This window comes from Tripterygium wilfordii, chromosome 22 (assembly GCF_013401445.1).
Source record: "Tripterygium wilfordii isolate XIE 37 chromosome 22, ASM1340144v1, whole genome shotgun sequence".
Classification (NCBI taxonomy): Eukaryota; Viridiplantae; Streptophyta; class Magnoliopsida; order Celastrales; family Celastraceae; genus Tripterygium; species Tripterygium wilfordii.
Genome location: NC_052253.1, coordinates 140,066 through 161,661, shown reverse-complemented (window position 1 = coordinate 161,661; position 21,596 = coordinate 140,066). Strand labels below are relative to the sequence as shown.

The following is a 21,596-nucleotide window of genomic DNA, read 5'->3' as shown; positions in this document are numbered from 1 at the left end:
TTCCAGAGTATCTTCTCACTAAGGCTAAAAATTAAAACAAAACAATACTAATTAGAGTTTGATTCTAATTTATCCAACTAATCAATGCTGTGTGAGACCATGAAACCGCATTATCATCCCATATCCTATAATTAATTAAATAAACAGCATTGTCTCTCATTTTTCCATTGGAGAACTTCCCACCATTCCTTCTCCACATTCTCCATTCCTAAGCGGGCTTCTCTTTCTCACATCACATCACAAAAACGAAACCACGCGCATTCAATTCGTGGACAAGTTGCTGAAACAGTTTAATCTTCGATTTCTCTGTGTGTGTGTATTTGTGTTTTTTTTTGCGTTTTGTTTTGCGTTGATTCGGTTTCGGTTTCCATTGCCGAGAAAACGAAACTAAAACGATTTCGGGGAGCTGTTGTTGGGGTGGGGATGGCGGAGACAGTTTCTTCCGGGGGATTGTGATAAAACGTGGTCTTCGAAACCACGCGCGTACCTTTCGTGGTTTTGAACGGAACAGAGCGTCGTCGTTTACTCTGGTGCCTCTCTGCTTCGGTTGGTGGGGATATCATATGAAGTCTCAAAATCCGGTAAGTCGCTTTCCGATGATTATTCTACTTATATGTGTCTGTATGATAAGAATCTTCTGATCATGTTTGATATTTCTTTTGGGGATATTCTACGAGTTTCAGAAAATGAAGAGAAGTTGAGAGACGATTTGGAAATACAGGGGTGGCTAAATTTGAATATATCTCGGTGTTTTTGTAGCTAAATTTCTATCAGAAATTCATTGATTTTAGTGGCTGGATTGTACAAGAGGCTTGGTTATTGTTCTATTACATATTTGCACATATATATATATATATATATATATCTTTTTATGCATGATTCTGTACTTAATATCTACATTGTGAATTTTGAATTTACACCCAGTTCAAATCACATGCTCAAAAGGTAATCTATGAATCAATTTTATTTTATTTTTAAAAAAATCCCAATTTCAATATCCAGTTTCAATGGTTTGGAAGTGCTCTGTACCACTAGTGGGAAGCCACAAGGGAAGTTGTCCATTGTTTTGATGTTTCAATCTTTGCGCCTTCATTAGTTGAATTGCTTTGCCTTATTTTTTTTTTCTCTATTTTTGCTGGATTTACTTACTCAGGTATCTCAGGCCGGAGATCCTAAGAGTAGGAGAACATATATATACACAATTTTCCCAGCTGCTTCTTTGTTCTGTCTTGTTTTATTTTTTGGAAGTGCATTTGTAGCTCCAGACAGCAAGCTGGTAAGTAATGCATCACAATTTACATTCATGTATTGTTTATGCTCTTTTTAGTTCTTTGTTTCCACGATGTTTAAGATATTACTTTTTGCCTGTGATGGATCATGAACTGGAATTCTTAGGTTAGAAGTTATTGAAAATCTCAGTTTCCTTCAATTAACAGATTCTATAAGAGAGATTATTTAAATTTTTTTATTCACTCGTAAGTCTTTTAAGATATAATGTCGAAAGCTCAATTTCATTGTCCAGACTTTATCTAGATGGGCAAGAGAAGATAGTTATCAGAATTCAGAATCGAACAAATGCGAGGTTTGTTTCTGCTACCTAACTTGTAAGTTTAATTCTTACCCATCAAATGAAGTGTCTTAGGTTTGCGTTTTCTTTTCTGCTTTAGAATCAATGCAGGCCTCCGGGAAGTGAGGCGTTGCCTGAAGGCATTGCTGTGAAGACTAGTGACTTGAAAATGAGACCGTTATGGGGCTTTCTAGAGGTATAGGGCCAGATTATTTATTTTACGGATTTTGCTTTTCTCCTAGATTTTGCTGTTGTTTTATATAGTTGATGTATTAGCATTCTCTTTTCTGCACAGGATGATAAAAATTCGTCCAAGAACCTATTCACATTGCCTGCCGGAATAAAGCAAAAGGATCTTGTAAATAGATTGGTCAAAAAGGTATTTATCAACCTTTCAAATTCTCGTGATTGCAATACTTTCTCTGATTGTACATAGGTGTAATTGTTCTTACTGTTCCTTTTTGTAGTTTCTATCTTGTGGTTTCGTTGTGATGCTTTTCCACTATGATGGTACTGTGGATGAATGGAAGGCTTTTGAATGGTATGATCATGTCATTCATGTTTCTGTACCCAATCAAACTAAATGGTAAGTTCTCTAGTTATTTGATCAGATCAGAACTTCAAGTGCAAGTTATGCCCTTTGAGGATTTTCATTTTCTGAATTTTTGATTTCATGATGAACAGGTGGTTCGCAAAGCGTTTCTTGCATCCTGACATAGTTGCTGAATACAGCTACATTTTTCTCTGGGATGAGGACCTTGGAGTTGACCATTTTGACCCTAGAAGGTAAAGGAACTGTAACCATCTTGTTTGACTCAGAAGAATAAAACGTATTCTTTGTTACCACTGAAGTATGTACGGGTGGACATAAACTTTGTGGTTGTTATACATAATATGATATTGGCGCTATAGATCCTTGACCTCGAATCTTTTCTTTTTGTCTGCTACGCATTTAGGTATTTGTCAATTGTAAAGAAGGAAGGGCTTGAGATATCACAGCCAGCACTCGATCCTATATCTGAGGTGCATCATCAACTTACTGTGCGCTCAAGGAACTTAACAGTCCACAGGTTTATTTTGTCATTTATTGTTTTAGTTGAATCAAGATAAATGTTTTATTTTTTTAAAGTCGTGACTGACGGATGAATTCAGTCTTTTTGCATCTGTTTAGTATTTTTCTGGAAGAAAGTTTTGTTTTACTGCCACCGCTTTTGTGGGCTCAAATAATATGTGCCAAGGCAATTTATTAACTCTTATACTTGTTGTTTGGGGTTGGTTAATCATTGGCAGAAGGACTTTCAAGGCTATGGTTAATGGGACGGGGTGTGATAGCAGCAGCACAGCTCCTCCATGTACTGGGTAAAAGTTCTCATTTGATAATGTTTGGCGAGTATAGTCTAAATTTGATATATTTCGACTTGATGTCATGTTCTGTTAGGAAAAAACCTCTGAAAAAAGCAATTAACTATAATTACCTGCTAATCTATGCCCACGGCAAGCTTATTGGTAATAAATTAGCAGATATTTGTAGCTAATTACCCAGTTCCTTGAACTTTGTTCTTAAGCATAAATAGGCTTTATAATTTGATTTGACAAAAATGATAAAGACAAATGAAACAAAAAAGAGTGCAACACTGAGTTTGATCTTACAGGTGGATAGAAATGATGGCTCCTGTTTTCTCTAAAGCTGCCTGGCGTTGTGTATGGTATATGGTCCAGGTGCGTTATTATTTCCATATTCTTTGCATTTTGGTTGTTTACTTTCTTAGCACGGGTGATGGTCTGATAGGTACTGTGTTACCAAGCGCGGTCAATTTGACTTGAAGGGTTAGCTTAAAAGGAAGTAAGATGGGATATAGCTAATATGTAGATCATTTTTGAGATGAAAAATACTTCTGCAAGAGCTGTAATGATGCAATTTTATTATATTCCAGAATTTTAACATTAAGGTTCTTGAAACACCTTTGTTTACTTTCATGTTAGTTTAAAGTCCATTGACCTTTCAGTCTCATCGTCTTTAGTCATGCTTACAGAATGATTTGATTCATGCTTGGGGTCTCGATAAGCAGCTTGGTTACTGTTCACAGGCAAGCTCTACTCTAAAATGGTGTGTTATTTTGTTAATATTTCTTTTTTTTTCCCGTCCTTTAACTCTGCTAGGCCGTGTTTGGTCCCTCGTTTGATAGGGCGATCGAACTAAAAATGTAGGTGTTGTGGATGCTGAGTACATAGTCCATCATAACCGCCCAACACTCGGAGGCATGACTGACAAGAGGGTGAGATTTCAATCACATTTCTGATTCGGATTTGTTTAGAACTTGTTCAATGCCCCATTTTAAATTTTCTGAGACTGAATACATATGACTTTTTTTTTTCCCCCCTGTATTGCAGGCGTTACGTTATTCGCGTTATAAAAATCCTAGGTTGGATGTAAGTAAAGTACGAATACAAAATTTATATCACTGTTCACTGCTGCTTTAAACTGCATTGCTTCCTCATTGACAGAGGAGAGGAGACTCAGAGTGCCCCTAAAGAAATGGGATTTGAAACCTGAGCATAATAGCATCTTATAGCTTTCATGAAATTTTGCATGTAAAGTAAAATGGTCGCATTCAATGGTAGTAATGGTTCAAACTACATTTTTCCCTTTTCTTCTGATGATAATGATAGGCTTTTGACATTGAATTACAGGTGAGGAGACAGTCGTATATGGAGCTGAATATTTTCGCGCAACGGTGGAAGAAGGCAGCTGAGGAGGACCAATGTTGGAGGGATCCGTTTGTACAGCCATTATAGCAGTGGATTGTCTTGAAGTTGTGCAGATTGTGTACCATATTAAAAAAGTAGAGGTCATACTGAGATTTCAAGGCAGTGATGAAGAAGCTGTGCATAGATATGCTTGTAATCATTCATTCTTTTGTGAAAACAAAAGAAATGCAAAGGTATGTATGTAATTGATATATATAATAAGCAAGCAATTGGAATAATAGCTTCATGTCTATCATCGGATGAAGACTATTTGCATCCCATACTTAACTAAGTTCACCCCATTCTAAATAAACCCCAACCTAAAACATAACATTTATGAATACACCCCAATTTCAATATTTTTCAAATTTTACAGTCTGCACCCCATGATGAACAGGTAAACCAGAACAGAAAATCAATGCATGAAGAGTGCATCTTTCATGATAAGTGAATTAAAACAATGAACTTCACATAATCGTCAACACAATCCAATAAATTCACATTGAAGAGAAACTGTCCAATGGGTCCAATTCTTACAATTACTGATACTTAATAACAAAGAAATACTGAATTACCTTCTGAACTATTAGTTTGCACTGAGTGCCTTTGCCGGATGCGGGCGCACCCGATATCATGACCCTTAAGGGCTCTTTTATCGAACATGTGGTACTCAATCCCTATTCAAGACAACAAATTACCCACCAATGAATAGAATGGATAATACAGCAATATACAAGAAGATAAAAAGCAAGAAATTAATTAATTAGTATACCTTGGGTTTCGAGTTAATCCTGAAGTGGATTTGCCTGTGGAAATTGAAGGAGTCAAGATGAGAAGAAGCTGTAACAGAAAACGAGAAAGAAGAAGATGAAGAGAAGAAAAAGAGGAAAGCGAACAGGGTTTAGGAGGGGAAAACGAGGGAGAAGGAGAGTTCTCATCTTTGTCGAATGAGGGTTCTTCATCATCAACTGCTGGGTTGTAGTCCACATCGTCTCTGGCTGATGTCCCCATTACTCCGGTCACATGGGATGTTATTAGATTGAGGGTTGTAGTCCACATCGTCTCCGGCTAATGTCCCCATTACTCCGGTCACATGGGATGTTATTAGATTGAGTGTTTTTTGTGATTTTGGGGTCTCCGGCCGATGTCCCCATTACTCCGGTCACATGGGATGTTATTTTATTAGATTGAGTGTTTTTTGTGATTTTGGGGTGTACTCTTGTGTAGTGAAGAGTGATGGGTCAAGTGCTGGGTTGTAATCCACATCGTCTCCGGCCGATGTCCCCATTACTCCGGTCACATGGGATATTATTAGATTGAGTGTTTTTTGTGATTTTGGGGTGTACTCTTGTGTAGTGAAGAGTGATGGGTCAAGTTTGGTAGAGTCAGATCACATGGGGTGTTATTAAATTGAGTGTATCAAGTGCTGGGTTGTAATCCACATCGTCTCCGGCCGATGTCCCCATTACTCCGGTCACATGGGATATTATTAGATTGAGTGTTTTTTGTGATTTTGGGGTGTACTCTTGTGTAGTGAAGAGTGATGGGTCAAGTTTGGTAGAGTCAGATCACATGGGGTGTTATTAAATTGAGTGTATGGGATGTTATTAAATTGAGTGTTTTTTATGATTTTAGGATGTACTTAGTCATGTCTAAGGTGTAAATAGTTCTCATCCTATCATCGTTTCATCTTTCATTTGTATGTTTGCACGCATTCTGATAATAAATAATCTTTCATTTGTATGTTTGCACGCATTCTGATAATAAATAAATGTGAAAAAATAATTTCCGTTGCCGGGACTTGAACCCGGGTCTTTCGGGTGAGAGCCGAATATCCTGACCAACTAGACTACAACGGATTGTCGATATTGCTGCCCATATATAAATTTTTGTCTCTGCTTTTTGGTAGCTTTAAAAGTATTAGGTCACCTGTTTTGATTAGATTCTCACTATTGTCTAATACATGTAAAAGAAAATAATTATTTATTTTGATTCCTCACTTTTCTTATTCCCTTCAAGAAAATTATACTCCATGAGAAAAGGTAAATGAATATCATCCAAAACATCAATTCATATTTTTTTTGTTTTATGGTCACGGCTTGTATATCAACTGCAATTTTAAACCCATATATGAATGAAAAATCAACAAAAGCTGCATCTGAATTCACATTCAACTAATGATTTTTTCTTTCTTTCTTTCTTTGAGGGGGGAGAAGAAAAACACCCACAATTATGAATGAAAAAACAAAATAAAAATAAAGGCACATGGGTGGTTGCATATTGTCATCACAAAATGAAGTCAATGAGATTCCCAAAACACTCTTCTCAAGAAAAACAGCATTTCAAATTGAATCTGCAAAACCCTCTACTGCTGCCAATCAGCTTCTCAAGTTCAACAATTGAACAACATCCACACCCAAGACCCAAACAACTTCACATTATTTTTGTGGGAACTTCCAGACCAGTAATATTTCAGCATCCCATGAATTCCCTTCCTTCTTTTTTTGGCTAAATATACTCACAGAGATATACATTACATTAATGGTCATTCAAGATATATATATACTATCACTACCATACAACTGTGCCAAAGCTGTTGCTATAGGCTTAATTGCCCTTACCCAACTCTCACCCACCTTAAGTATTTAGAGTTGGCTACACCTAAATGCATTAATTTCACATCTATCCTCTCCAACAACAATCAAAACCCATCTATTTCAACTTGCAGATCATCCATTCTGTGCTCAACAAGTTGTCATTAAAGGAAGTAATAATAGTATTTATAAGTTAACAGCAATCATATGTTTTAAACTCAAACTGAGACTTAAGAGCCTAAGATATTAAGATAATCAAATTGATTATAAAAACATCTTGCAATCTTATTTGCACACACAAGTACAATAGACAAGTAGTAATAAGACGAGCTTTAATTAATCATGATACTAAACATATTTTAATGCTTGTCATCATGAACCCAGCAACCCTACTGAGCACTAACATTGAGCACTAGCATTAATATATTAGCCAAACAAATAACTGCTTCACAGACAAAGAACAGTTGTTCATTAACATACCCATATAATAATACTAGTCTCAGCAAAATCACAAATAGCAAACCTTAACAAACAAAGCAGATCTTAACAACATATATACTACTTCCCACAAAATTTTAAACAGCATCAAGATTACACCCAAATTATATCAAGACAGAGAGAGATCAACATCATACCAAACAGCTTCATAAATAAATCACAATTGTCTACAGAAATACAAATATAACAATACTCCTAGCATTGCAATGGCCAGGCATTGCTATTTGCTACTTCCTGAAAAAAATAAATAAATTATATGGACAGTTCCAACTGGAAATAGCAAAAAAAAAAACACCTTACCTGGGTATGCCAATCCTAATTCAACAGTAATAATTTTATAATTTATAGCGGTAACAAATAAATCTAAGAACATATATTCTACTGCCCATCCACACTTTAATCAAGATGGACCCCAATTTGAAGAAGCTAAATCCCCAATTTGAAGAAGCTAAATTGTATTAAGAAAGAGAAAGAGAGAGACTTAGACTAGATATGGCATCCAAAGCAATTACAGGTCTTGGGAGTGAAAGAGCAGAAACCATAGGGCCTGTTTGGAATGTTGCAATTAATGGCATAGCAACAGGGAGATGGCACACACACTCCCCTGGAACCTCCACAGCAAGTGCACAGTGCACATATCTGGAAGCCCCCCAATTTCCTCCTGCTCCCATTCAACACCATTTCCACCTTCTTTTGCCCCAACAATGGTACCAGCTCTTCTGCCTCCACCAGTGACCCATTTGCCTCCAAATCAAGAAACCAAGAGTCAACCAACAAATACCCACAAGACATCATGACCAATTTGAAAAGAAAGCAAGTACAGATCCATGAATTACATATGGGTTTTACACAAATACGAAAATTGAAGAAGAAGAAGAAGGAAAAAAAGACACTCACTTGAGCAATGCTTGCTTCACTGTGACTGAACACATTAGCCAAAAACAGCAGCAGCAGAAGAAACAAGAAAGAGGAACTGAACCCAGAAGAAGACATGATTGCTCCTTCAGATGGGCTGCTAAATTGGTGACTGAGTTATTTCGATGCTCTGCGTACCAAGTATTGTTTTGATTTGTCGGAGCATAAAAAAAGGGGGTTTTATTTTTCTCTGCTCAAATGATTTCGGTAAATACTAAGGTTGTGTTAAATTTGGGAAATGCAGACACATTTAAGGAGATAGAATGTGGAAGACAGAGGTCTCCAGCTTCGGTGAGAATTTTGGAAGAGAGGGTTTGGTACTGTCACTCTCTTTGCAATTGCAACTGTGAGTATCATCATGTAGACCGTGAAGCACCAGAGAGCATGTGGGGTACACAGAAGTATAGATGCACACCCACCCATCCCTGCTGTTGATATCAAGGCCAGTGCTACGTGGCAATATGAGGTTTCTCTGATTGCTGATTAAGGAGAGTTACGTAACCGATGATGATTGGTGAGGCGTTAATGCCAGACTGTTATCAACTATCAAAGCATCAGGTCCAATCACAACCGCTAAAAGTTTCAGCCCAAGTCAAGGGGTGGTTGTTTTTGACTTTTGAGAGCATTTTGGTGTTCAATTTTAGAAAATACCTTCCTGCTGTTCTAGGTAATGTCACCATGTAAATTTACCTTTTGAATATTCAATACGAAACTAAACTATGATCGTTAGATCCGCATACACCCAATGACACGATAAATTACAACAAAACTAAACGCATGCCACAACTTACACCTTCAAAACACTCAAACCAATCTTATACGCCCTTTGTTATAGCTCGACTAAACTATGACGTACTCGTGATCAACTTTAGGCTACAAAAACCGCAATATAACTCAAGCTACAAGTCTACAATTATATTTTGGCTTGGTTCAGATGGATTAGAATTGAACTCCATCACAACTTGAAGAACTATTACTCGACTCAATTAAGCTCATCAAGATATTTCTATAAAGAAAATTGCTCATCAAGATATTTGAGCCCAAATTCTATTGTATGTCCATTATAAAAACATTAAAAAAAAAAAATAATCTAGTAACGAATATTTATGATAATGTACGTGTGTAATAATTAAGACAAATATATGAGGCATCAAATAAACCAATCAAACCGTGGTTTCACAACGAGGCCAAAAATAGAACATAATCTGCCAATCCGGAACAATCGGGCGAAAATCTGCCTCAAGAACTTCACAGTATTCATATATGCGTAGTTTCAAGCTTGCACACTCTCCTCAGCCCCTCACAACTGCTGTGAAACAAACACTTGAATTCCGTGACTGTGGTAGCTGGTAGCACCAACACCTAGCCAAAAAGACCTGATATGTCCGTTAATCCGAATGAAAGTTAACACAAGACAACAATGTCATGGCTGTATTGATTATATTCACTCAGCATGTATAAACTCAAAATGCAATTATATATTCAATAGTCAAAAGATACACACTACAGCGAAGTAGTCTTTCACTACCATTCGGTACTTGTCACCAATCCTCTCATCTTCTTAACACAAGAAACAATTCAAAATGAAAGGTTCATCTGCATCTACTGGGCGTTAAAACTTTTCAAACTAGCGCATTGAAAACTGATAAGACAAAACATTATTAGAAGTAAGCTCTACAAGACAATATTTAAAAACACTGTATCCTCATTAAAAAACTAACTACTTTGCTTACCTAGAACCCGGACATCTCCTGGGCATACTACCACCATCCCACACCTGAGGCCTGTATGAACACAAAATCAAAACCTGACAGGAAATACAATCACTAGTCTTTTATCGTCAGTTTCATCATGGAAAATTAAAAAATGGAGCAGAAGTTTAAGATAAAAAGTTCCTGCAGATGTCAGGTAAGTAAATCTAGCAGCCATTGTAGGAAGTTTTGCTGCATCAACACTAGTTAAGAGTTACAGAAAAAAAGAAAAGAAAAGAGGAGGTTGGTTTAGTCCACAAGTGTGTGAAGCAAGCAGAGCATAAAAGTTCTCTGGATAGTCAAAATGAGGCCATAAAAATTGCAAAGAAATACCTTATAAAAATATACTGGAGATAAAATAAACAAAAGAAACAAGAAAGGTGGGCATAAGGCAAATGATAAGTTCACATCAGGTTTTACCAAATGTGACAATATTTGAAGATTTCTATACAAGGCACAACAAGAAATTCAGAGATATCTGTCAACTCAATTGCAGTATGAACTTGGCATAGACTCTGTACATTTCCACAATGGAAATGAATTTATAGACAACTCTCGTATTTCCTCCTCAACATTGAAATGGCCGATCCGTATATTGAGTCAGCATTCATTCCTCAGAGTCGATATTATCATCACTAGAAGGAAGCTTTCTAGGCTCTGATAGCGAAAGTCGCCTAGGCTTTGTCTGGCCAACTTCAACTAGCCCTTCTGATGATGTACCTAACAATCGTCGAACAGGGGCATCAGTGGATGACGATGTAGAGAGATCGTATGTGAAAACTCCCATAGGATGGTCAAACTTGCAACTTGGACCAAACTTGCATATACCATAACGAGAATAGAATATGCATACAGGTTCCCCCTGTCGAAAATTAAGGAGGCACTCTTAGTTTCATCAGTAGCAAAAAAGTAAAATACATACACAATCCAGTTAGGACCACAGAGCATACAAAAACATCTTGGTGTGGCAAAAAATTTAGTGCATTACATTTGCATTTTTGGTAAATAAAGCTAAATACACAAGTTCAAACAAAGAGTAAATGGAATTCACGATAAAAGGGTGCCTTTAAGTGAACATTTATTAGTACATTATAATTGAAATATTTAACACAACCATGCAAGATTTCAAAAGTAACTCAAAAATGGAGGCTTAAGACGCTCATAATTCATAAACAACATAAAACATCGCCTGGAGGTAAAATAACTCACAGGTCGCAAGGGCAGGCCTATGGGACTCAAGACACAGTCTGGAGCAGGAATAAGTCTCTCTCTTGGATGATGGAATCTACAAACTGCACCAAACTTACAGTCTCCGGTTTTCATGTAAAACTGGCATTCAGGCTGCCCAGGTCTCTCAGGAAAAACATTTTCCCTTTGCAATGCATAAAACCCCATTGAGCCAGAGTGGAAAGGAGAATATGTGCCTTGAGGTCCTATTCCAGATTCACTCTGGCCTGATGTTCCGTAGATCTGACTGTTTCCCACTGTTTGCTGTTGACTATCTGACGATGAAACTGACCCAAGTTGACCCTGTACCAAGCGATAGAATGGCTGTCAGCCCTTCTCAATTTTTACCAGCTTAATCAACCAAAAATGAGCCAAATTTCAACAAAAAAACAAGCATACGAAATATTCATTGCACAACAAAGGAGAACTGAGAATACTAATGAGGCTCTGGTTGAAGCTCTAAACTCAATTATGGGCACCTAAATCTATTAGTAAAATGACAAACAATTACAACCACAGGTAAACCAATAAAAAAAACAAAATTTCCCATGATTGGAATAAGTCTAATACCAAAAAATACCTATTCTCACAAAGTGTATATTATGGTATTTCAACCAACTGGCATAACAAGTTCAAATTATGATATAGGCTTCTAAGTGATTTACTTCACTTCTATGCCGCTAATGGATCTTTCACAATCAATGTTTAGATAAAAACCATGGTAATGTCAGCCTAGCATATTGCTTTAGTGAATTTCTAAACTTTTCAAGCTGTGGTTCTGGCTATATGTTCTACCACACTTCTCCAAATCATTCTGATTCAATCCAAACCATATGCAGACACATTCCAAGACCTCAGCATTTGATGAACAAAACCATATCAATCCATCACAGCTTCAAGAATCATGGCTCTCATCATACAGCAACGTCTAACTAGATTCAATATTAGGCCGCATCATTTGTGCAATTAAGAAGGACAAGGAATGTAGAAATTCGAAGGTTAAAATTGAATTGAAGCTCTAGCAGATCAAGACCAATGCTCTTTCCAAATTTCAAGAAAACAAATGTCTCTAGTCATGACCACCAAAGAGGAATCAAGTCCCATTTCAGCAAAAACCTTGCATGGCAATAATAAGCATTGATAACTTGGAAGAACTTCAATAATAAGCAACCATAATTAGAAACCTCTGTAATTGAATCATTACAAATTGGATTATATTCAATTGAATGAGTATGAGTAAAGGATCCATGGATAAACATAGAAAAGTATTTAGTTTGAATAAGACTATGCCAGCTCAACTAATTTAAATAAGTATGCTCGTTGTACGCAAATTCATTCAGGGTAAAGAAATGCTTACACTGTATGCATTCCAGCCTGGAACAGATACAACTCCCTGTTGAAGAATTAGAGGTGTATAATTAGAATGACCCTGCCAGCGTGAGCTCGTGATAAATGACGCTCTTGACCAATGAGTTGTTGGAGATTGGACAGTAGGATACACCGAACCACGCAATGGAACCATCATATTAGTCGGTTGAGGATGGTGGAATTTACAAGTGCTCCCAAACTTGCATTGTCCAGTTCTTAAATAATAAGCACATTCAATCTCATTCTAATAAGAAAATAAGAGAAAAACATAACAATTGTTAGTTTTTCATCTATCAAAGAAGACACATTGTTGAGTGCATATAATCATAAGAAAAACTCAGCCAGGGACAAAATCCAAACCGGGCGAAGTGGATAGCCCAAAATGTTTAAGGAAACTCTTCCAGCAATGCCAGCCTTCTCTCTAGGATGATGAAACTTGCATGTGGCCCCAAATTTGCAAGTTCCTGTCTTCAGATAGTACTGTACAGTGGTTTATAGCAAAAACCTTAGTTTCTAAAACTCAACATATACAAGAAGTCAAGCGTGCAGAACTCCCACACGAAATGTGGAAATTAAACACAAAAAAGTGCAAACATGACTCACAATGACAAACTGAAAGTCCAAGCAACAGAAGCCGGATTAACTTACTTGATTCTCTAACATAGGTATATAACAAGTAAAAATATATATTAACGACAAAGATTCAAAGGACTACGTAATTTCTACATATAACATTCATATGTAGAATATATATGTCAGAGTAACTGTCTTCTTGTTTCCTCTTATACATGTCTCTTTGTTTCTTTAGTTGCCTTAAGTCATTTGTCTGAATCAAATGTCTGCATAATCATCCATCATCATGGTACTACACTCAATGAAATGAAGGAGCAAGGAATGAGGAAAACCAAACTTAATTGTTCTTCACAATACAAAACTCTGAGCAGAGCTTTGAAGTTATATATCTGCATGTTACATGTAAGCTTCTACGCTATCATATTCTATTTCGATAACAAGCTAAAAAAACTTAGTCATAAAATAACACATTTTCATGGCTGATACCATGCTGAGAATCTCAAACATACAGGTTTAACCACAAATAAAGAAGAGACACGGATGAGGTACTGGTATGAAGCAAAAGATATAGGGCACATGCTGATAGCAAGGGTAAAATCATTTAAGGTGCCGTTAATGTGGAAAGTGGAGAGGATAATACCTGGCATTCAGGTTGTCCAGTTCGTTCCGGATACTCTCCCTTCATCCTTGCAGCAGCAATAGCCTGAAATTCAACAGAATCTACCTCAATAAGTTCATTTTGACCATCAGTTTTCTCATGCAGTAAAGAATGTGACAACTTAAATATACTAGCATGATCTGCGCAAAGTGTGCTTCTACACCTGATATCACTGGTTCAAGAAGCATACGCAAATAAAAGGGTTACAGCACCCCATCCCACCATGATTCTGTGTTTGTGTGCTCTGGTGCATCACACACACACACACTCACAGAGGAAGAGAGATGAATGAAATCTATATGTTTACTGGAGAGTGAAACTAATAGAAATCCATTTCCTGATAATAGTGATCATCCAAGTTCAGGGCCAGTCAACAGATAACCGCCATCATCTTGTTTCCTTCCTTCCCGCAAAATCTTTTTTTTTTTCCTTTCTTTATGCCTTAGTTCACAAGGGGTTTTATAAGAAAAAGAAACAAGATAACAGTAACAGGGGATAACTTGATTATCAAGCCTACATGTCATACATGCAGTGGGTTGCATCCACGTATTCGACATAAGTCCTAACCAAGATTAAGGCTTTCTTGCATTTAATAATTGACTGAATCATGATACCCACTAATGCATAGTTACACAAAACAAGTACAATACCGGCCAGAGGTTGACGCCTCTAGGACTTCAAACCACTTTTATTGATTCCACAACAACAACAACAAGGCCAAATTATATGCATCAGGAGCACCTGGTATACAATAATATTTTTTTGTCTCATATCAATGCTCACTGAAATTTGTCCATGCATGTTTGCAATACGTACCAACTTCCTGTTCGGAGGATGGTTAAACCGACAAGTTGCCCCAAACCTACAAAGCCCTGTTCTGATGTAATATGAACAATCTGGCTCTCCAGGACGCTCGGGATAAGGGCCAGACTCCATTGTTTCACTTGGTCTCAAATTCATTTCCCATAATGCATCTACACAAATAAAACTAGAGGTTCAATATCGATCATAAAACCAGTCAAAAAGAATTGACTAATTCCACTGCAAATATGTCATCCAAAATCTATTCCAAAAGTGTTAAAAATATGTTTCCTTTGAATCAAAAACACTTCCTTCAATTGAAAAAAGAATCATTAGTGACTTATTGAAAGCCAAGCATAGCACCCAATTGCATGGGTGGTAGATGTAGTAATAATACGCTTCTCAATTATCCATATTCTCTTCTACAATTGACAAACACCAACCAAATTCGTGGAAAAAATGGTCCTGTGATGTAATTACCATATTTTGTCTTAAATCCTCGCAAAAATAAGCACATATTGATTCATAGATGATTAATATTTTCAACCTAGATCAAATTAAATGTGCTGGCTCATGAAATCATAGTTTCCATTCACGAAATTTGACAGAATTATCATTCAGACAAGTCCAAATACAACATTGATCATGATCGAGCTCAATTTACTTTATAAAAGAAAAGGCAGGCAAAGTAAAGTTAAACTGAAAACAAGAAAGCAGAAAAGAGCTGATCAACACTGAAACACTTGAATCTCCCAAGTTATTTCTGGAGAATCAAAGCATTGATCAATGCAAATTCAATAACAGAAGAGGACAAAATGGACAATTCCACACCAACAAAAGCAAAAATCAAAAAACGACTAGCATGCCATAGAAGAAGACCTTGGTTCAAAGACGACGATACTGATGTTTCCCCAGAGACAGCTCCTCCTCCACCACCACCACCACCAACACCAACACCAACACGGGACATATGTATTCCGGCGTCGAATTCCATTCCTCCTCCATCACCAAGCTCTCACTCGACCTCTCCCCGCGAAATTCCCCATTACCTCCCCCTCACACCCCTGTCACCGTATCAATCCGGTCCGCCAAAGCAAATCGACAGAGAAAGGAAGAGAGTCTTTCAGAAAGAGAAACGAGAGGGTCGTTGTCGTTTTAAGGAGAGAGAAAGAGGAGAAATTGAAGAGGACAAAGAAAAACGCACTCTTCTCCTCTCCACAAAACAACGAACAAGAGAGAGAAAGAGAGAGCGAATCAAAGCCAACCATCCACAGATATATCTCTCTCCTCTCTCCTCTCTCCTCTCTCTCTCTCCCTCTCCCTCTCCCTCTCTTTCTCGCTCTATCTTCGTCGCTCTTGCAAACCCGCGTTTCTGCACTAGACCTGACGTCGACATGACTTGCCTTCCCCAATCGCGCGCGTTCAGAGTTTTTCCCACCACTCTCTTGCTCGTCTCGACACGTCATCGAAGCTTCCGTTTGATTTGGAAAATTATTGGCTTTTGGGCTTACGTCAACGATGATTCCATATTTTAATACTGACACGTGGTGCGTTGAGAAGGCGAGTTTCTTATTATCGAGTGTGGGTAGATCAAACCGGGTACCGGAAACTCGGATCGCTTCATAAAACTGCTTTTACTATTTCCAGGTAATTTATTTATTTATATTGTCCCTCAACGACCTTTTGTTAATAATTTGTTATTTTATTTATCATTTGATGCTCATGGCTTAACCGCTTAACTACCATTATATATATGTATATATATTGTGTCAGGCACAGTGAAGCTGGAACAGGGATAAAGTCAGTCAGGCACCATTAGCAGCAAGCACAAATTGATAGTCCAGTGAATCTTACTCGTGATAAAAATGGCTAATGAGGTCGTTAAATTATATTCTTATATAGATCACCCATATTGGCATATTGTTCTTGAATTTATTAGAGAAGTCAATGAAACGATTGAATTCGACAAAGTATGAGATGGACTTGCACGAGCAACAATTCACTTTTTAAACGACTTAAATTTTCTTCTCTGGTTTCAATCCCAAAGTCGTGCTTCTTCAGTGTCAGGTGATTCCACTAATGTTCTAATGGCAGAGACACTTCACGCACGGTCTCTGAAAGATGGGTCTCTTCAAAATCTTCCTGTGGATAACCATCTCTTGGGCTTGTATGTTGAATCATCAAATCTGCATCGCGCACACAAGCTGTTCGATGAAATTCCCACTAAAGATGCCATGTCCTGGACTATTCCTGTGTCAGGTTTTGCTCGAAATCGGGTACCCGATGGTGGTTTTGAGTTGTTTCGGGAAGATGCAAACTGAGGGCGTTTGTCCGAATCAGTTTACTGCGTCTATTGTTTTCAAGTGTTGCTCTAGTTTGCGTGAGTATAGGAATGGAAAGGCCATTCACTGGTGGATATTGAGAAATGGCATTGCCCAAGATGTTGTGTTGGAGAATTCAATTCTTGATCAAAAATACGGGGCTTTTGATTATGCTATAAGATTGTTTGGATTGATGAATTCCAGAGATACTGCATCATGGAATATAATTATTGGTGCATATTTGCTTTTAGGGGATGTGGAGAAGTCCATAAATTTGTTTAGAAGCTTGCCCTTGAAAGATATTGCCAGTTGGAATACACTCCTAGATGGGCTGACACGAAATGGGTTCGAGAGAACTGCAGTGGAGGTGCTTTATGAGATGGTGGAAAGTGGCCCTCCATCAAACGAAGTCTCCTTTTCTATAGCTTCAGCCTTCAGGTATGGTCTCAAGTTTGTCCATATTGACACTAGGGAAGCAAATTTATAGCCAGGTTTTGAGACTTGGGATTTACAATGATGGATTCATAAGAAATTTACCTGTGGATATGTATTGCAAATGTGGGAAGATAGGGGGAGGCATTGGCCATCTTCAGAAAAATGCCAATGGAAAATTTGACGGTACAAAGTGAGAAGGCCACTTATGATAAATCAATGGAGGAAATTGTTTTGTGGAGTTCAATCATTTCTGGGTATGTTCGAAATGGAGAGTACGAAGATGCTATGAGCCTATGAGAGCATTTAGCTCTATGGTTTTCAAGCAGGTTAAGGTGGATGGATTTATCCTTACAAGCATTGTTTCTGCTTGTGCTAATGCTTGGAATTTGGGATACGGTCGACAGGTCCATTGTCCATGGCTACAGCCTATGAGAGTACGAAGATGCTATGAGCCTATGAGAGCATTTAGTTCTATGGTTTTCGAGCAGGTTAAGGTGGATGGATTTACCCTTACAAGCCTTGCTTTTGCTTGTGCTAATACTAGGAATTTGGGATATGGTTGACAGGTCCAGGGCTACAGCCTATGAGAGTACGAAGATGCTATGAGCCTATGAGAGCATTTAGCTCTATGGTTTTCGAGCAGGTTAAGGTGGATGGATTTACCCTTACAAACATTGTTTCTGCTTGTGCTAATGCTAGGAATTTGGGATATGGTCGAAAGTTGGGCAAAAGGTGGATGCTCACTTGGGCTCCTCGTTGATTGATATGTGCAGCAAATGTGGAAACTTGAATGATGCTGGGATGATTTTTAGAGAAACTAAGAGTCCAGATGTCATCATTTGGACTTCCATGATATCTGCCTGTGCTTTACACGGGAAAGGGGAGGAGGCTTTGCAATCATTTGATAATATGATCACTGAAGGAACTGGACCTAATGAGATTACGTTTGTAGGGGTTTTAACTGCATGCATCCATACATGGCAGCTTGAAGAAGGCTGGAGATATTTCAGCTTGATGAAAGAATACAGCATCAAGCCTGGAATTGAGCATCTCACTTGTATGGTTGATCTTTATGGTCGCACTGGCCACTTGACTAAGGTGAAGGAGCTCATTGATGAAAATGGTATCTCGCATCCGACTGCAGTTTGGAGGTCATTTATCTCTTCTTGTTTCCTTCACAAAAATGGGGAGATGGGAAAATGGGTCTCGGACCATCTGATGCAGTTCCTCATGTTTTATCATCAAATTTATTTGCTAACAGTCATAGTTGGGAAGAAGTGGCTAGAGTGAGGACTTTGATGCAACAGAGAGGGGGTTAACAAAGTCCCTGGTCAATCTAGGATCTAACTGAAGAATTAGGTCCATACTTTTGTCCCCACCAAAAGAATTTAAAGCATATTGATTCTTGGATGAGCTAATTGGAAGACTGAAGGAAATTGGGAGCTCATCTGATATGTACGCCAAGAACAAGGAGAAGTGCTTTTATCCCCAATGACGAAAATCTTGCAATTGCTTACAGCATCATCCAACACTGAGGACACCTACTTGCAAGACCATCAGGTATGTCTTGACTGACCGAGTCTTATGAACTAGAAGTGGTGGAGACTGAACTGACTGCACGTAGGTATTACGACGACTTCAATCCTTTTTCTTTCTTGACTGTGGACTAATATTTAGCCTGCTTAGACTAGATCTGCTGATAAGCATAAATATTTATTGCTGCACCCTTTAAAAAATTGCTTGTAGTACTGGTAAGAACTTAACAATAGTAACTATCAGCCTTTTCTAACCTACACATTTCTGTTTTTCACCCCTTCCCTTCCTCTTTCCAATCAACAGGAACTGTAATGATACTCGTTAGGATTACAAGGGTCAAAATCTGATTTCTGAAAGGAGAACGATTGACACTTTTATTGGGAATTTGATGGTTGAAGGCTTAAAGCCAAAAACCGATTTCTTTGATAGAATTGATATGGTTGTTTGTCCATAAAAAATATTAAATTAGAGACAGGTATCTCCAGCATATAGATTCTATGTTTCTCAACGAATCTAACTATGTATTCCAACTATCAATCATGTTTCCAACTTCTTTTGAATCAAGAAATACTTGTCTAGGCTCCATTTACAATCAAAGTCTTATGAAATTTAGTAGGAATGATTGCTTTTGTTGCACTTCTTGGAAGTTGATAGAGTCCAAATTAAGTAAAGTAAACAGAAAAATGCACACAAACAAACACTAGAGAAAGAATAGAAAAGGAAAGAACAAAAGAACATGGATAGGGACGTGGAATGGTCGCTTATACTATAAGACTGGCAAGTGAAACACGGACCCTGCTGTAGACCACTTTGGCTAAACATAGTAGTTCCACCTACTTGGGCTGATTTCATGTTCCAAACCATGCAACTGTTGGGGTCATTAGTTGCCCAATTGGACCACATATACCCTCAAAACAAATGTACATAATCATATGTTTGCATTGTGAAAAGATGATATAGTTGATAGTCGGAAAATTACAACAATAACATTGCCCCATTATCAGTTAGGTATTCACAAATATATCTTTTTCAGTCTCTACCAAACCTACTCAAATGTATTTTTGACTTGTTATACGTATCATTATTCTAACTTGATAACAAAGCCAAGCACCAGCAACTAGCTATACCCCCCAATCCATGCATTATAACAAACCAATTCCACCTCCATCGTCTTTTGCAAATATTTCTCTCAACTACTATATGTTCTAGTGTCATTTTTTTTTATACTTGTGAATCTTTGCCCTTTTAATATCTATTTCTGGTGTTGTGGGTATTGATGAAGAAATGATCAGAGATAGAATGGAAAGACTTGTTCTCCTTCCTTTCTCTATTGGTTGTGTCTCTGAATCAAGTGTGGCTTTGGGCACTACTACTGATGATCAAAACAACAGGCCTAGAACTAAGACACACACAATCAACTCATTATCAAGTCTAGCTCTCCCTCCCTCTCTCTCTCTCTCTCTCTGTTTCACTCCAATTTTTTCACTTTTTAATTATATATTTATTCTCATGGCTTCATCAATATTAATTCTTGTGAAGGGACGAAAGAAGACGAGGAGGAAAGATCATCCAGTGATCAAAGTATGAAGAATTCAACGAGGTTTCTCCAGTCTCTTCCAAAGCCTCACATTTCCACTGGATTTCACAGGCTTTTCAAGACCTTTTCTCACTTGTTTGGTAAGTTCAAAACTTCAAATATATATGTGTGTGTAAATTATTTTGATACAATTTTTCATATGAAATCATTCCTACATCTTAATCTTATAGTATACAAGGAAGGCATGGAAGATGATGATCTAGAGATGGCGATGGAAATAGGGGGTCCAACAGATGTGAAGCATGTGACACACATTGGGTGGGACGATCTCATTGGCCCTGAATTGCTCTCTCCTCCTTCCCCTCCTCCTCCTCCTCCTCCTCCTTTGAAGCAATTTGAGCTTTCAATGGCTGCTCAAGCTCATCATCATGCATCTGATCTTGATAAGGGTTTATCCAAGCTAAGCTCAAGAGATGAAAGTGGATATTGATATTATTGGGTAATGATAGATCTTGGTGGATTTTTGATGGGTTTGTATGTATTAAAATGTCTATATACATATATAACACAGGCATACCGCTAAGAAAAAAGAAGAAGAAGTTGTTCCAGCTTCTCTCCCATTTTCTATTATCTGTGCATTTTAAAATTTAAGTTTGAGTGATACAATTCTGTATGTAGTCTTACTCCTCAATACTTCAATTATTGTAATTATATATATAGTGTCAAATTGTATGGACCTTTGATTCCACTAGGGGAACAATATTTTTGTAGTTATGAGATGAGTTTTGGTTCAACTTATTCTATCATCTAATAGGAAATCGTTGTGTGCACGCGTTCAACGGCCCGAGTTAGACCCATATCGAATGTTCAAATGGAAAATTTGTATGATATTGTTCTAGTTAAAAAAAAATTCATATTTACATTTGTCATTTGGTAATTATGGAACTTAATTGGTTAATTCATATACTTCAGAAAATTAATTTGGGTTATAATCGTACTAATTGGGCCCATAAATGAGAACACATGAAGGCCCAAAGTTTCGAGATAAACTAATTAAGCCCACGGAA

The 21,596-nt window shown here is 37.6% G+C and overlaps 5 protein-coding genes, 1 non-coding gene and 1 pseudogene across 7 annotated transcripts; 4 read left to right on the top strand and 3 right to left on the bottom strand.

The window, feature by feature from the left end:
- Positions 1–129: 129 nt before the first annotated feature.
- On the top strand, positions 130–4,591 carry LOC119990805. 2 transcript variants are annotated; one of them, XM_038836907.1, is made up of 14 exons: positions 130–581; positions 1,154–1,276; positions 1,523–1,582; positions 1,668–1,763; positions 1,863–1,946; positions 2,035–2,153; positions 2,252–2,353; positions 2,524–2,637; positions 2,858–2,926; positions 3,220–3,286; positions 3,601–3,654; positions 3,754–3,843; positions 3,959–3,997; positions 4,259–4,591. In XM_038836907.1, the coding sequence occupies exons 1-14, from the start codon at positions 564–566 to the stop codon at positions 4,361–4,363; spliced, it is 1,140 nt and encodes a 379-aa protein (XP_038692835.1). In that variant the 5' UTR covers positions 130–563; the 3' UTR covers positions 4,364–4,591. The 2 variants fall into 2 exon arrangements, with proteins under 2 accessions (XP_038692835.1, XP_038692836.1); XM_038836908.1 differs by lacking the exons at positions 130–581; positions 1,154–1,276 and having other exon boundaries at positions 1,561–1,604; positions 1,679–1,763.
- Positions 4,592–6,101: 1,510 nt separating this feature from the next.
- Positions 6,102–6,174, bottom strand: TRNAE-CUC. The gene has a single exon. It is a non-coding gene; the product is annotated as a tRNA-Glu (tRNA).
- Positions 6,175–7,528: 1,354 nt separating this feature from the next.
- On the bottom strand, positions 7,529–8,670 carry LOC119990810. The gene is made up of 2 exons (XM_038836924.1): positions 8,305–8,670; positions 7,529–8,151 (listed from the first exon to the last, which is right to left on the bottom strand). The coding sequence occupies exons 1-2, from the start codon at positions 8,398–8,400 to the stop codon at positions 7,894–7,896; spliced, it is 354 nt and encodes a 117-aa protein (XP_038692852.1). The 5' UTR covers positions 8,401–8,670; the 3' UTR covers positions 7,529–7,893.
- A 1,762-nt stretch (positions 8,671–10,432) lies between these two features.
- LOC119991699 (zinc finger CCCH domain-containing protein ZFN-like) lies at positions 10,433–16,001 on the bottom strand. The gene is made up of 7 exons (XM_038838106.1): positions 15,580–16,001; positions 14,716–14,873; positions 13,882–13,944; positions 13,029–13,148; positions 12,658–12,912; positions 11,283–11,603; positions 10,433–10,935 (listed from the first exon to the last, which is right to left on the bottom strand). The coding sequence occupies exons 1-7, from the start codon at positions 15,692–15,694 to the stop codon at positions 10,681–10,683; spliced, it is 1,287 nt and encodes a 428-aa protein (XP_038694034.1). The 5' UTR covers positions 15,695–16,001; the 3' UTR covers positions 10,433–10,680.
- Positions 16,002–16,152: 151 nt separating this feature from the next.
- On the top strand, positions 16,153–18,034 carry LOC119991700 (annotated as a pseudogene).
- Positions 18,030–19,014, top strand: LOC119991702 (pentatricopeptide repeat-containing protein At2g33680-like). Its single transcript, XM_038838108.1, has one exon. The coding sequence runs from the start codon at positions 18,222–18,224 to the stop codon at positions 18,744–18,746; it is 525 nt and encodes a 174-aa protein (XP_038694036.1). The 5' UTR covers positions 18,030–18,221; the 3' UTR covers positions 18,747–19,014.
- Positions 19,015–19,102: 88 nt separating this feature from the next.
- Positions 19,103–21,137, top strand: LOC119991701 (CRIB domain-containing protein RIC4-like). The gene is made up of 3 exons (XM_038838107.1): positions 19,103–20,421; positions 20,532–20,669; positions 20,760–21,137. Exons 1-3 carry the CDS (start codon positions 20,277–20,279, stop codon positions 21,017–21,019), a joined length of 543 nt encoding a protein of 180 aa, XP_038694035.1. The 5' UTR covers positions 19,103–20,276; the 3' UTR covers positions 21,020–21,137.
- Positions 21,138–21,596: the final 459 nt, after the last annotated feature.

Excerpts from the sequence above, each read along its gene's own strand:
- LOC119991699 (XM_038838106.1), bottom strand. The coding sequence starts at position 15,694 with ATGGAATTCGACGCCGGAATACATATGTCCCGTGTTGGTGTTGGTGTT. Across the intron at positions 13,945-14,715 it reads ATCCTCCGAACAGGAAGTTG|GCTATTGCTGCTGCAAGGAT; the intron begins GTACGTATTGCA and ends GTTGAATTTCAG. Across the intron at positions 11,604-12,657 it reads CAGGCTGGAATGCATACAGT|GGTCAACTTGGGTCAGTTTC; the intron begins GTAAGCATTTCT and ends CGCTTGGTACAG.
- LOC119990810 (XM_038836924.1), bottom strand. The coding sequence starts at position 8,400 with ATGTCTTCTTCTGGGTTCAGTTCCTCTTTCTTGTTTCTTCTGCTGCTG. Across the intron at positions 8,152-8,304 it reads GTGAAGCAAGCATTGCTCAA|GCAAATGGGTCACTGGTGGA; the intron begins GTGAGTGTCTTT and ends CTTGATTTGGAG.
- LOC119991701 (XM_038838107.1), top strand. The coding sequence starts at position 20,277 with ATGATCAGAGATAGAATGGAAAGACTTGTTCTCCTTCCTTTCTCTATT. Across the intron at positions 20,422-20,531 it reads CACAATCAACTCATTATCAA|GGACGAAAGAAGACGAGGAG; the intron begins GTCTAGCTCTCC and ends ATTCTTGTGAAG. Across the intron at positions 20,670-20,759 it reads GACCTTTTCTCACTTGTTTG|TATACAAGGAAGGCATGGAA; the intron begins GTAAGTTCAAAA and ends TTAATCTTATAG.
- LOC119990805 (XM_038836907.1), top strand. Across the intron at positions 3,655-3,753 it reads AGCTTGGTTACTGTTCACAG|GGCGATCGAACTAAAAATGT; the intron begins GCAAGCTCTACT and ends CTCGTTTGATAG. Across the intron at positions 3,998-4,258 it reads ATAAAAATCCTAGGTTGGAT|GTGAGGAGACAGTCGTATAT; the intron begins GTAAGTAAAGTA and ends ATTGAATTACAG.
- LOC119991702 (XM_038838108.1), top strand. The coding sequence starts at position 18,222 with ATGTGCAGCAAATGTGGAAACTTGAATGATGCTGGGATGATTTTTAGA.